This window comes from Candidozyma pseudohaemuli (assembly GCF_003013735.1).
Source record: "Candidozyma pseudohaemuli strain B12108 chromosome Unknown scaffold00001, whole genome shotgun sequence".
NCBI classification, from domain to species: domain Eukaryota; kingdom Fungi; phylum Ascomycota; class Pichiomycetes; order Serinales; family Metschnikowiaceae; genus Candidozyma; species Candidozyma pseudohaemuli.
In genome coordinates, this window is record NW_020194435.1 from 954,762 (window position 1) to 967,266 (window position 12,505).

The 12,505-nt window shown below is 46.5% G+C and overlaps 5 protein-coding genes and 1 non-coding gene across 6 annotated transcripts; 4 read left to right on the forward strand and 2 right to left on the reverse strand.

Moving 5' to 3' along the window:
* Window positions 1-651: 651 nt before the first annotated feature.
* Window positions 652-1,287, reverse strand: RPS10 (40S ribosomal protein eS10; the record flags this gene model as incomplete). Its single annotated transcript, XM_024855864.1, has 2 exons — window positions 652-971; window positions 1,236-1,287. 2 exons carry the CDS (start codon window positions 1,285-1,287, stop codon window positions 652-654), a joined length of 372 nt encoding a protein of 123 aa, XP_024715463.1.
* Window positions 1,288-2,091: 804 nt separating this feature from the next.
* On the forward strand, window positions 2,092-2,163 carry C7M61_000419. Its single transcript has one exon. It is a non-coding gene; the product is annotated as a tRNA-Glu (tRNA).
* A 1,153-nt stretch (window positions 2,164-3,316) lies between these two features.
* Window positions 3,317-5,280, forward strand: C7M61_000420 (uncharacterized protein; the record flags this gene model as incomplete). The annotated part of the gene is made up of 2 exons (XM_024855865.1): window positions 3,317-4,574; window positions 5,048-5,280. 2 exons carry the CDS (start codon window positions 3,317-3,319, stop codon window positions 5,278-5,280), a joined length of 1,491 nt encoding a protein of 496 aa, XP_024715464.1.
* A 350-nt stretch (window positions 5,281-5,630) lies between these two features.
* C7M61_000421 (uncharacterized protein) lies at window positions 5,631-6,689 on the reverse strand (the record flags this gene model as incomplete). Its single annotated transcript, XM_024855866.1, has 1 exon — window positions 5,631-6,689. The coding sequence occupies one exon, from the start codon at window positions 6,687-6,689 to the stop codon at window positions 5,631-5,633; it is 1,059 nt and encodes a 352-aa protein (XP_024715465.1).
* A 2,371-nt stretch (window positions 6,690-9,060) lies between these two features.
* C7M61_000422 (uncharacterized protein) lies at window positions 9,061-9,780 on the forward strand (the record flags this gene model as incomplete). Its single annotated transcript, XM_024855867.1, has 1 exon — window positions 9,061-9,780. The coding sequence occupies one exon, from the start codon at window positions 9,061-9,063 to the stop codon at window positions 9,778-9,780; it is 720 nt and encodes a 239-aa protein (XP_024715466.1).
* Window positions 9,781-10,072: 292 nt separating this feature from the next.
* C7M61_000423 (uncharacterized protein) lies at window positions 10,073-12,472 on the forward strand (the record flags this gene model as incomplete). The annotated part of the gene is made up of 1 exon (XM_024855868.1): window positions 10,073-12,472. The coding sequence occupies one exon, from the start codon at window positions 10,073-10,075 to the stop codon at window positions 12,470-12,472; it is 2,400 nt and encodes a 799-aa protein (XP_024715467.1).
* Window positions 12,473-12,505: the final 33 nt, after the last annotated feature.

Sequence of the window (12,505 nt, forward strand, 5' to 3'; positions counted from 1 at the left end):
GCCCTCCTTCGAGCGAGACTTCTTCAAATTATGATATTTTGCATTACACGGTACGCGTCTGGCTGGCGAGCACAATGCTCTCATTCTACTCGCTTGGCCACATAATTTTGCAGCATAATCTCTCGAGTGATAGCATGTATAAATACTACATTTGAGAAAAAGAGGCGAGCGAGTGCTAATTGAAGTAATGCCACCCGTCAGTATCGTGTATGCTGTAATTGCTTCAACTGGGAATGAAAAGGGGCTGTTGGGGTAAGGCCTGGCACATTAGAGAGCTTCTTTGAGTCTATTGTTGAATGTACTTCTTCGCCTTAAGGGAAGAATGGCGGAAGCTTCCAGCACTTGTTTATCGCCATTTCATTCATTAATTTTAACATAGGGCCGGTATCAAGTTTCTTGGGAAAGAACAGTGGGGTAGCTATATAGATCAGTGAGTGTAGAATTAAACGAAGGGTTTCTCGTGTTCATACGGATCACATTTGGTTTTTGGATTAAAAGTTTCCTATGGGAAACCAATCACTTCCTTTCCACAATTCACCAACTTCACATTTACCTCATGCTACATTTCATTTCTTAAGTTTCTTTATTAGAAATGGAAAGTATACAAAATAACATCAAGCCAGGATACGGTATGGTCCGTATGATGCATGCTTAATCTCTGGCTCTTCTTCTGTAGGAGTCACCACCAAATCTTCTCTGAGGGCCACCTCTGGAGGCAGGTCTCTGTCTCTGAGCTGGAGCACCCTTCAATCTGGTCATAGGCAAGATACCCTCTGGGATGTTCAACTCGTTTCTGAGGTACTCAACACCTTCGTCAGTCAAGGTGTAGTAGTACCATTGCCAAGAGAACTGGGTCTTGACGTAACCCTTGGAGGTCAAAGACTGCAAAGCCTTGATGACGTACAAGTTCTTGGTGTCAATCTCCTCGTGCTTTGGCTTGTTGAAGTCCTTCTCAGCAACAACAACACCCTCTGTTTTGTTAGTATAAAGTTTGGGGAACCCAGACTACCGATTCATGAAATTGAAGATGGGTTGTAAAAGCTGTCCTTGACTAGTGGGTGTAAACAAAAACCCACAAGCTTCACAAGCAGACTGAATCGAAGCGTTTCATAGTGCTTCCGCTTCGATCAGCAATGAGCTTGTCGACGGCTTCACATCTTCTGGTATCTCATGGAGCAATGGAGCTTCAAGGCTCAAATGGGAACTGGGGAATTCGGGAATTATAATTTACATACCTTGGAAGAGGTACTGGTGGATCTTCTTTCTGTCGTCCTTTGGCATCAACATATTGGCGTGGAGTACTTGAAGGTTGTTGAGGTAGGGATACAAATTTTTCTTTTTTTTTTCCAGTTTTCCTACACTCGAGTGAGTCGCACTGGTGGGAGGCCGGTCAGTGGTCTAGATGCAGGTCCCCATACAATTTTTTCCCAGCCTACCCTATAGCTCTTCGTCGCTCCCGACGGCATATAGCACAGTGCTCAAGGTGGTGGCCGCGTGCCAGCGGGACATCCACGTGAACTAGGGCTGAAGCCCTATACTACTTGGGGGTACATGGGTGCAACTGAAGGTTGGAAAGAGCCATCGGGGAATTGGTTTGGACGAAGGTAAAGAATAAATGTCTTCTGCTGAAATGGGAATTTCGGCAAAGATATCGTGCTACATTCGTAAAGCAGCTTGAAAGAGATATGGGTGGACATTTGGCAAACTGAAAAGAAGTCCAAAGCTGGAACCTGTCCAACTTGAAGATTCGTATAATTTGCATCATTTTCTTTGAAATTGACCTCCAGCAGACCGAAATTGGTGAGGAATTCTCCATGGGCCCCGATAGTTGTATGGCTAAGCTTATGGTAGATAATTTGATCATCATAGCCTCCCAGAAGACCACGAAGAAGCACAACTGATACAGGCCCTTAAATGCAAATTTCATACTCATCCTTTCGTGTTGAAACGCCCCCAGATGATACCTCAGCTAAGAATAACTCCTAAAAGCTACTTTTGTCTTTTATTGAAGAAAAATTGCGAACCTGAGAGCAAGATATAGCCGGTGTTGCACAGAACTTAGTAGACCCGCACTTCCAAATTTCCAACAAGTCCGATATGGTGTAATGGCTAGCACAGTTCGCTCTCACCGAGCAGATCGGGGTTCGATTCCCCGTATCGGAGTTACTTTTTTATTTTTTCATCTCTATGAGCCTCAAGTGCTGCAAGCGTGCGTTGAAACACTTATTTTTCTCATTGAGCTGCAATCCCCACTAGGAACGTTATCTTGGTCGTCTCCCGTCAACACCTAAGCGATACACACCCACAATCACGGCTATTGCCGGACAACTACATTCACCCACAATAGGAAAGACTACCGACGTGTTCAGCAGTCCATATGTACAATCACACCGCCACACGTGTCTACGCCATCGATTGTGTTGTTTGGCTGAAAGCTGCCATAAGCCCCTTACAATATCTGCATACGCCAAGCGATCTGCAAGTCTGCCGGCCAGATGCCTCGAGCGCTGTTTGTCAATTGGGAAAAAAAGGCACTTTTAACCGCAAATCGTCCACTTCGTTAGTCGAGGTCAATCTTTACCGAGCACAAAAAGGGAATGCCGTTCTCGCTAGTTTTGCGAGACGCCTTTTTTTTTTTTTTTGTTAACAACGCTCGTGCGGCATATCTGCACCGTTGAATAAAGACGTCTCTTGGTTCAGCCTGCTCATAGGCTGGAGAGGTGGACAATTTACTGTATTCTGCATTGAGCACAAAAACTTTTTCAGAGATGTCCTGACCCCGATCTCGCTTAATCTCCACGCGACTCGTCTCCTGACGGGCTCGTAACAGAAACTATATTTCTTACCCCTGCGGGACCCTGGACCCCTCAAATTTTTTCAACCTCGCTATTCGTATCTGGAAAAACCCCAGGCTACACCAGACTTTAAACAATGCAGACGCGTCTGGGTACCTGACTACAATGGTATCCTCCTCTGGTTTTGTGCTTAGCCGCCGCAGCACACGGCTCTGGAACCTGAGGTAATTTGCCGTAATCAGAACAATATGCTGGGCGCCTCTACGCTGAGTGCACTAACTCGGTTTTTGGAGGGTGGCACGAACCCGGGGTTACACCGTTTAAAACTCTTTGTGGCGCTTCTCCTATCTTTCTGCTTCTTTTCTGTTCGTGCCATACGTGAAAAAGCCCACCTCTCTCTTTGGATAAGCGCTTGTACCGTGGATCCACACAGTCGCTAATTAAAATAACCGGTGGCTTATCTCCCGCCGTTCACTTTGCATAAAAGCCCTACCGGCCCAACGATTTTGAAAATGGCCAAAATGTCTGCCTTGCTTATGCTCCCTGCCTCAGGGCAACAGCGTTTGATTAAGGAAACTCCACGCAAAACGAAACATTCGAAACAAGACCCTTACGCTTTGACGAGAACCGGATCGACAAGATCGACAACTTCCAAACAATCCCTTTTCTCCCTGGGAAGCGGTTTCCGTGGTCTGCTGTCGGTGAAGGCCGGTCAATTCGATGCCAAAAAGCTCAAGGCGCTCGATGAACAGCTAGAAACGGTTTTTGACAAAAAAGTGTGGGAATTTGACTACAAACTCGATGTTCTCGCTAACAAAATATGGAACCACCCACAGAACGAGGCCATCAATCTTTACGAAATCCAAAATGAACGTTTCGTTAATCCCAAAACCATAGCCATTCTTCGATACACCTATCTTGAAAAATTCGAAGACTCGTACGACTCCATCAGCCAACATCTCAATCTGCTGCCGAAACCGGCGTACTGGTCCAAGGTATGGGACTACGATGCGTACAACCACTGCCATCTCTTTGGCGCATCTTGCAAAAAAAATCTCTTGGTTGTTGACCAAGCACTTGTCAAGAAAAACTTGAAGGACAGAAGAACTGCGTACCATGCGCTCAAAGATGGAGTCAAGGTCGACTCGTACGACAACGAGCCCGATCGTGAGACCAGTATCCAAAAACTATGGCACACCTCGGCATTCTGGGACAATGTCTTCTACGATGCCCGTTCTGCCTCACACACTGAAGATTACAACGAATGGCTACCTCCGGTGGACCTCGTTCAACGCTTTTTCATTACCCTCACCGACTACGCTCTTTACAACCTCCATGTGCTAGATTGCAAAGTGGACGACGAAGCCAAACAGGATTTGAGCGATAGCGAAGAAGGCACTCTCTCCAGGCAATACTTTTACTATTACAACGACCTGGATTATGCCTTTTTCGAAATGCTTGCCAAGGTATTCCGAGACACCTTCATGCTGCTGATCCGAGCTTATTTCCCTGAAGAGGACGTAAAGGCCAAAACAGACCAGGTGATCAAAGTGCTTGTGGAAACGATCTGCAGCAATCTTCAGATTAACTACTTTGGCGGGGAAGGGGTGGACGATGTTTTGGATGTGTGGCACGACTTCCTAATGATGGCGCTACAACGGCTAGTTATCGCAAATGTCCAGGATCAACCGGACGAGCCGCCCAGCAAGGAAGAACCCTTAGCGAAGACTCCTGCAGAGGAGGCGCCTAAGCCGAAGAAGTCTGATAAGAATGTTCCGAGTAAGAGGAGGCATGGGTTTTTCTCTCGACTCCGTAAGTAGGATGACTTAATGTCTTGTTTATGTTATTGCGACACCTTGAAGCACTTGCTCTTTTGAGCGGCAACGTCCGCACCATCCTGTATAAGCGTGGTACAACCAGGAGCTCTATTTACATTTCCGCACTGCTAAGTAAATTACTCGCATGAACGCTTTCCAAGGCATTCTGGAACAACAATGTAGAGAAGACAACTGAAATTCCGAATCGGAGTAGACGGATTAAATTCAAATCGTTATAGCCATTAAAAGCCTTGAAATCCTCGAGGAATCCCCTGTCTTGAACCCTGATCTGCTCGCAATCGCACTTTTTTTTTTCGGTAACCTTTCAGCGCCCTGCATCTATTTTAAGCAAGATACCTGAAGCCACTCCTCTGCTTACATATGCCCGATTTCCTTTCTGTCATCTCTTCAGCTTCGTTTTCTTCCTCGTCACAGACTCATTTGTCGTCATGCTTCCCAACGCACAAAACGACCACCAGTTGATGTCTGAGCATGCTTATTACGACCGCTCAGACGCCTCTGGTAGCATTGTCCTGCCCCAATTTCATGGGCCTCTTCTCTTGGGAGCCGTCGCTATCAGCGTCCTAGTTGCCAAGTTCGCCCTTGCCGTGTTCAAAAAGAGATCGGCAAAGCCATCACCAAAGACTATGGCCGATCAAATGGTCTAATTTCATTAATTTCGATTCGGGTAACCTCCTAATTTATTCACATTCTCCCAATCGATGCCGTCCCTGAGAATTGGCATCGTCATGCACTACCCACGTTACAATGGCATACTTTTCTTCGTCTCGAGCCGGCCGCTCGAGTTCACTTTCAGCATACCACTACTTCATTGCATCGACAAATATTGTCTAATAAACACTCATCTGTTTGAGTAACTGTAGCTTGCCTTTTTCTGTTTTTGTGAGGCTTCGGCCGAGCGAAGCTGGCCGGTTTGCACATGGCCTCGCTGTATTGCACATTTGCTCAATAAAGTTACACAAAGCAACGGTTTGTGGCCATTGCTCCCAAGAAGGAATTATGCCATTTTATCAATCAAAGAAAGCTCCAAGTCCCATAAGTTCCAATCGTACCAGATGAGCGGTGGGAAGATTGTACACAAATGCCAAAGTGCATGAGAATCTATAAGATGAGCAATTGGAGCAAAATCAAAAAGTTCGAGTGAAACGGACGTTGTAAGGTAAACATTGAGCACAACGGGAATTAGGGGTATGAGCCTTGACCGTACTTTACAAAAGGGGCCGAGCTTTTGCTGTATTTTCGACTCGTACGGCGAAAGCTGTATTGAGTTGAAAACCTGACTATCGTAGCGCCTGTAAACTCTGAGCGAGTGAGCCACCCACATTGCCAGAGCACTTAATCCAATGACGACATTGTATTTCATGTTGTACTGATAGTCCCATTTGCGTGCAAGCTTGAGGTAATGGCAGAGAAGTATGAAGAGCAAACCCGATTGATATAGTTGCCTTTTCCTCTGGTTCTCGGCCCTGAACAACTCAAAATATCGTATGCTGATGGCATTAAAGTTAGCCATTATGATTGCTCCAGCGCCCAAGTAATCTAGCGTTTCTGTAAGGGGGATATCTCTTGTGTGAAAGATGGTACTGAGAAGCCAACCGACAACAGAAACGGCTAAAAGGAGCCAATACTGAAACAACATGACACCACGGGCCTGGCTGTTCTTGCCATGGCCAAGACCACGAATCAATTTGCTGAACTTCACCAAGTTGATCAAATTGGCACAGAGGTTCCCGATGGAGAAGAGCACCGAGAACACCTCTGTGATTCCTAACCACCTGTCGAAGGGCCACTTCCCGTGGAACTGTACAATTGGTAGCAGTTGTGCCTCTCTGATGTTAGCCACGTGGCTTCTGCATTTGTAGTCACAGTCCAGCGGGCAGGACCATAGAAATAGGTACCGTGACACGATGTTGATGTCGTACTGGGGTAGGTATGGTAAGTTGGAGTAACACAGTGTTTCGATGCATTGAGATGTACATTCCTTGTACTGCGGGAGACGATCACCCACCGATGCTAGCACACATGTTGACCATAGGGCTAGCAGAAGAACTAGCATAACTAGGGTGGTTGATATGGTGGTACGCGCACACTGGTAGTAGGCAGAGCATACTTAGGTGAAGCAGTGAAAAAAAGTGATTCAGACGAGAGACCAGAAAGAAGGTCAAATTTGAACAGTTGGCAACGAACAAATTCCTTCTAGATCACTGGACGACCCAAAATCCAGATGCTGGTGGGAGGGGATGGTTAGGAGTGGGTGGTATGGAGACCAGGTAACTCAACAAAATGCTCCACCCACCCCATGCAAAGAGCTCCTAACGTGGGTGGTTCGTAAGTCAAATGCCCGCTTTCAGCCAAGCTTCTGTGAAACCCTGTCAGGTGCCACCAGTCACAAAGCCCTGACGATGTGGGCCCTCGCCCTTATACCCCACGTTATTGCTTGATAAGGCGGTAGCCCCGTGTGCTCTGCAGATCAAACAATAAACTTCCACGTCGGCTACAGCTTGTTACGGCTGATACGAAATAGCAAGATTGTGGAATTCATGGTACAGCATGGTCTTTTTGGGTATGCTGTAAGGTGGAATTTAGTGGGCTAAGCCGCCGGCTAATTTCAGGTAATATCCAGAGTTGCTCGGGGTTGCCGTTCCGACCGAAACGGCGAGTTCTCCCGTTTCATAGGGCGGTGGTTCCACGAGATTTGCCGAAAGTGATCCTTTGATTTAAAAAAAATAGCTTCTACCCAACCACAGGCTGAAATTCCCCAATTGGACAGCTCCCGAATCGAGCCGCTGGAGACCGTTCTGGCTGGCCGTTGGCACGTGACAGGTCACCTGGCTGGGGCTCAATTGACGGCTTCGGACCTGCAAAGACAAAAAAGTTAGCTCATGGGGTGCTTCCGATAAGCCCCACCTGCCACCTGGGCCAAGCAGCAAGTGTGACCCCCCATTTTCGTATCTGCTTCTGGAAAGCTTCGATACCAAAAGGTCACTTGGCGCAACGGCCGACGACTTCTGGCCCGGCGGTTAAAGAAGCTTCGCTGAGATCATGCAACAGCGAGGTTCTCTTTCCTTTTGCAAGCAAGCAACAACGGTCAGAGCCATAGACATGTCTTTTCTACGAACCGTTGCATAAGTGAACATGGCAATAGCAACCGGCGGAAAATGGCGCTTGCGAAAATATTGGTTGTTTTCGTTGTTGTTGAGGACTTCCGTGAAACTGAGACCAAAGGAGAGCCTGAAATGGCGAAGGATATGCGGTGTGCAGATGCCGTTCCACTATAAAGCTTACGTACAGGTTGCGTGGACTGTCGCCGCAGCTAACAAGGCCAAAAATGCTGGGAGTTGTCCTGCGGGCCTGCATGCGGCGCTTTGTTTTTCGCCTCTCCTGGTTGGATTTTTTTTTTTTTTCCCGCATTTTTCTCTCGGTTTTCTATCTTTTTTCTATGAGACTTTACATTTGAGTAGGGTGTGATTCGTCAAAAAGCACCGCTCAAATCGCCTCACAGTTACACATACACAAATAAAGGAAGAAAAAAAAAAAAAAAAAAAAAAAGGAGACCAGCCTTCCAAGATTATCGGAACAATGCCAACCCGTTTCACCAAAAATAAAAAAAAAAGTTTCCCAACCCTCTCCGTCCCCTCTTCTCTCTACCACTCCTCGTGGGCATCACTTATCTCATCTACATTGCGCTGAAATTCCCTCCTTCCCTTGCCTCCTTTTCTCTTGGAGACTCTCTCACCGTATGTGCGGACACCCAGACGCCGCAGTGGCACCGAACGTGCATCGGATGCGAGACCGTTGAAGCGGCATTTTGGGTGGTAATTTTCCACCGAAAACCCGTTTGGTGGCAAATTGAAGTTAGGATCTTGTCTACCGCAGGAGTAGCCCCCCACTGAGGGGACTCCTTCCCATTGCTGCTCATTCCACTTTTCTTTCTTCTCACCTATCCATCATCGACCTGCAAGAATCCTGCACAGCACAAAGCAATTGTGCGGCGTCTGCGGCGCGATTAAATTTTTTTTTTTTTTTTTTCATTCCCTTTTTCCAGAGGCAAGGACATATTTATATTCGAGCTGAATTCCCCTCCCTTCAGGATCCTCAACTTTTGTGTTTTCACCCAGATTACTTTTTTCCCAGGACTGGTTCCCTTATAGCTGATACCAGCAGCTCATACATTTACCACACGCATCGCCTGAAAGCTCAACGCTTAATTCATACCTTCAATTCGTTTCACTTCCCCAGCTACAACCAATTCTGCTTTGATGACCCGTAAGTCTTGTCGCGTTCGTACTCCTACCTTAAAGGCAAAGGAGGTCCTCCTGGACAACACTAACAAAGCAGCACATGTCGATGCCGTTTCCCGGAAACGAAAATCGGAGCCGCTCAATGAGCTGCACTTACAACAGACAACAGCAAAAAAGTCAAAGTCTATGACCCAGCTCCTGGCTGAAGACGACAAGATTGACCCTGTTGAAAAGCTCTTGTGCTTGACTAACCTCAACAACGATATCTTGTTTGACTTGGATGCCGAGGAATCTGCATCCGAGCCCTCTTCCCCAAGGTCTCTCACTTCGTCATCATCCGTCTCTTCGGACGCTTCTGCATCATATGAGTATGAAGACTCTCCTTTGAACTCTCCATACCCCAACATGGAGTTGGATTTTTCAAAGGTCATCACTGACAATTTGCGCTCATACTACCTCTCTGCGTACAAGAGCCCAATTGAGATTCACAACGACAACTCAAGCTTCTCCATACTCAACAAGAAGTCTCAGCATGCAAGCGGCGAAGCTGCCTTGCCCCAAAAAGCCAGAGAGGTGCCATTTTTCAAGAATGTCAACTTCAACCAACCCAAACTCGGCAACTCTATTGAGGATTACCTTTTCTACGATGATGATGAAGCTACAAATTCTCCCACAGACCTGGAGCACGAGGAATTGCCCCCAACCAGCGCCACTTTCATGCCACAGCTCCCCAATGTGTCATTCTACAGGCGTGATGACAAGTTGAACTTGTCTTTGAGCGACCAAAGAGCTTGGACAGAGCCGGAAGACATGTCAAAGATGTTGAACCCAAACTCTGTTATGACAGGCAAGGCCAGCGAGATGGTGGGCACCTCGAGACTCATGATTAATGACTTTTTCTTGTAATTATAATACTGACCGGGATTACCGGATATGCTTCATTTCTCGACTTTACTTCATTTTGGTTAAGGTGTTACAAGTGTATATATATAATTTGACTAACAGAATACATTTCTATAATTGTAGATACAACTCTTAAACAGACGAGCGATATAACCGGTGCCCTCGGATATCACGTGGATCTGAGCCCCATACCTCTCGGCTACGTTACTGTCCTTTGCTCGCCCTCGGAAGTCTCATACTGATTCCCCATACTTACGTATACCATATCTTCCTTCAATCATCACACGGTACGGCAATGTACCTTCTAGATCTCATATATGCCTATATATTGGGAGGCGTGACATTCATTCCGTTGCTTATAGTGGCATTTCTATATCTCCAGCCGAAGGGTCCGCAGGATAACGAAGAAGAAGGTCTCAAAGCCGGGGAGTTAGAAGAGCAAAGCCTGACCGGCTTAGATGCCTACAAACAAGGATGGATTATCGTCACTCATGAGTTTTTGGAGTCTCCAGATCACATAAGCTCTTCGACCCAACTGGTTGCCGATTCTCAAGAGGGAAAGCTGGCCTACTCCTCGCTATACAAGTTAGTCAAGAATTCGGGGGCAAAAACGAAGGACCCCAATGGAGAGATCTCGTCGGTAAACGAGTCAGACGCTGCCTCGATCACGCAAGCCCCAACGGTTGGTACCCCTACCAAAGGTGGCAATAAGAAACATCGGTACTATGCTGTGCTCAAACATGGGAACCTCTTCTTGTATCGAGACGAAAGGCTCAAAGACGTCAAGCATGTAATTGTTCTTCTGAACTTTTTCGTTTCCTTGTGGCCAAGGAATATTACCGAGGGTCAATTGTTCACCAAGTATTCTTCAATTGCCTTGTTGCGTAAGGATTGGAAGCGAAAGAGAAGACTTTCGGACAACACTAGTACTATGGATGACATTGACTGGGAAGACTCCGAACAAATCACTCTACAGGATGTTTTGAACAAAAAATCGAACCTTCCTGCCCCACCAGGATCTTTTTTCATCTACACAGACTTCAATATCGAGAAAGAAGACTGGTATTTCACATTGATCAAGGCCTCCAAAACAGGGTCCGATACCCCTCCAGCACTTGATCCCAGCATTCAGGCAAAAACACTTCACTTTGAAACTCGTCACATGGTGGGCTTGATTCAGACCCTCTACAGTGCCGAGGGTCAATTGCATACGAAGTGGTTTAATGCCGTAATAAACCGTCTATTCCTTTCGCTTCAGCATACTGATGCCATGCACAATTACCTCGTTTCCAAGATCGAGAAAAAGCTTAACAAGATGAAAACTCCTGGGTTTCTTGACAAATTTCAGATCACAAAGGTAAGAGCAGGACATGGTGCTCCTTTCATCACCTTTCCAGTCCTTAAGGAGATAAATCCCGAAGGTGATCTTCTCGTCTCATTGTATGTTCATTACTTCGGTGAAATGTCTGTCCAGTTGGCTACGAAGGTAAACATCAACTTGGGTTCTCGGTTCAAACCTAGAGAAGTTGATGTCCTCCTCTCCATGACACTTGAGAAATTGCAAGGTCCTATGCTTGTGAAGATCAAGCCACCGCCATCAGCCAGAATGTGGTACACATTTGAAACTGAACCGGCCATGAATATCAAAATCGAGCCCGTCATTAGCTCCAGGCAAATGTCGTATAACATCATCACAAATTCTATTGAAAAGAAGCTCAAGGAATCTGTCAGGACCTCCATTGTGCTTCCACATTGGGACGACTTCACATTCTATAACACAGAAAATGAATTGGTGAGAGGAGGTGTTTGGGACAAAGAATACAGAAGAGAACGCACTGAGCAGACTGCAAGCGAGGAGAAGAAGGCACTGAGCTCACCACAATCTGGATCATTAAGTCCTTCTCGTGCTGAGGTCGAGCTGACAACTTCAGCACTGGGGGTTTCGTTTACTTCTTCTACAAACCCTGAGGTCGACGAATCACTAGCAGTCAAAGCAGATCTCACAAATGAAGCTCCGGTACAACTCAATCTGGCCAAAACACGGTTATCATCCACAATCAATGACTTATCTAAGAGACTAAGGAAGGCGAAGTCTACCCACACGCTTGGTGTTGATGAAACAAACTGCCTCTCAGATGGCTCATTGATGGAGCCGTCTGCGTCAGACACTCCAAGTGTAAACGGGTTGACCCTTGATGAGCAAGAAGAGCATCTAACAACCGACCTGAAAAGCAACACACTTCGCAAACTTGGAAAGTGGTACTACAAGGACGACAAAAATGGCGACAACAAGCAATCAAACTATCAACGTCCCGAAATGATTACCAACCGTCGACCAAACAGAAAGCAATCATCTGCGAGTCAGATTTCTGACACTGAGAAGACTGCTACAGAGGTGCAGAGCTCGCCCCCAGGTGGTGGGTTTTCATACGATTTTGGCTCAGAAGTACCCGAAAAGATCTTGGGCCACAAATCTGTTCCCTCGCAAGGTAGGGCAACGATCAGTAACCCATCAATTGCTAATGTCGAGGCTACAACCGATGTTAAAGAGCATTCGACTAGCACTCTTGAACCCGAAGTTTCCTCAATACTGGTTCCAAAGGATACGGATTTTGCTTCCACTGTGTCGAGGACTAAGTCTACCCTACATCGCAAACCTCCACCGGAGGACCCCGTCCTTGAGGCCTCTCTATAATCTCCAATTATAGCAACATATATACATGGTTTC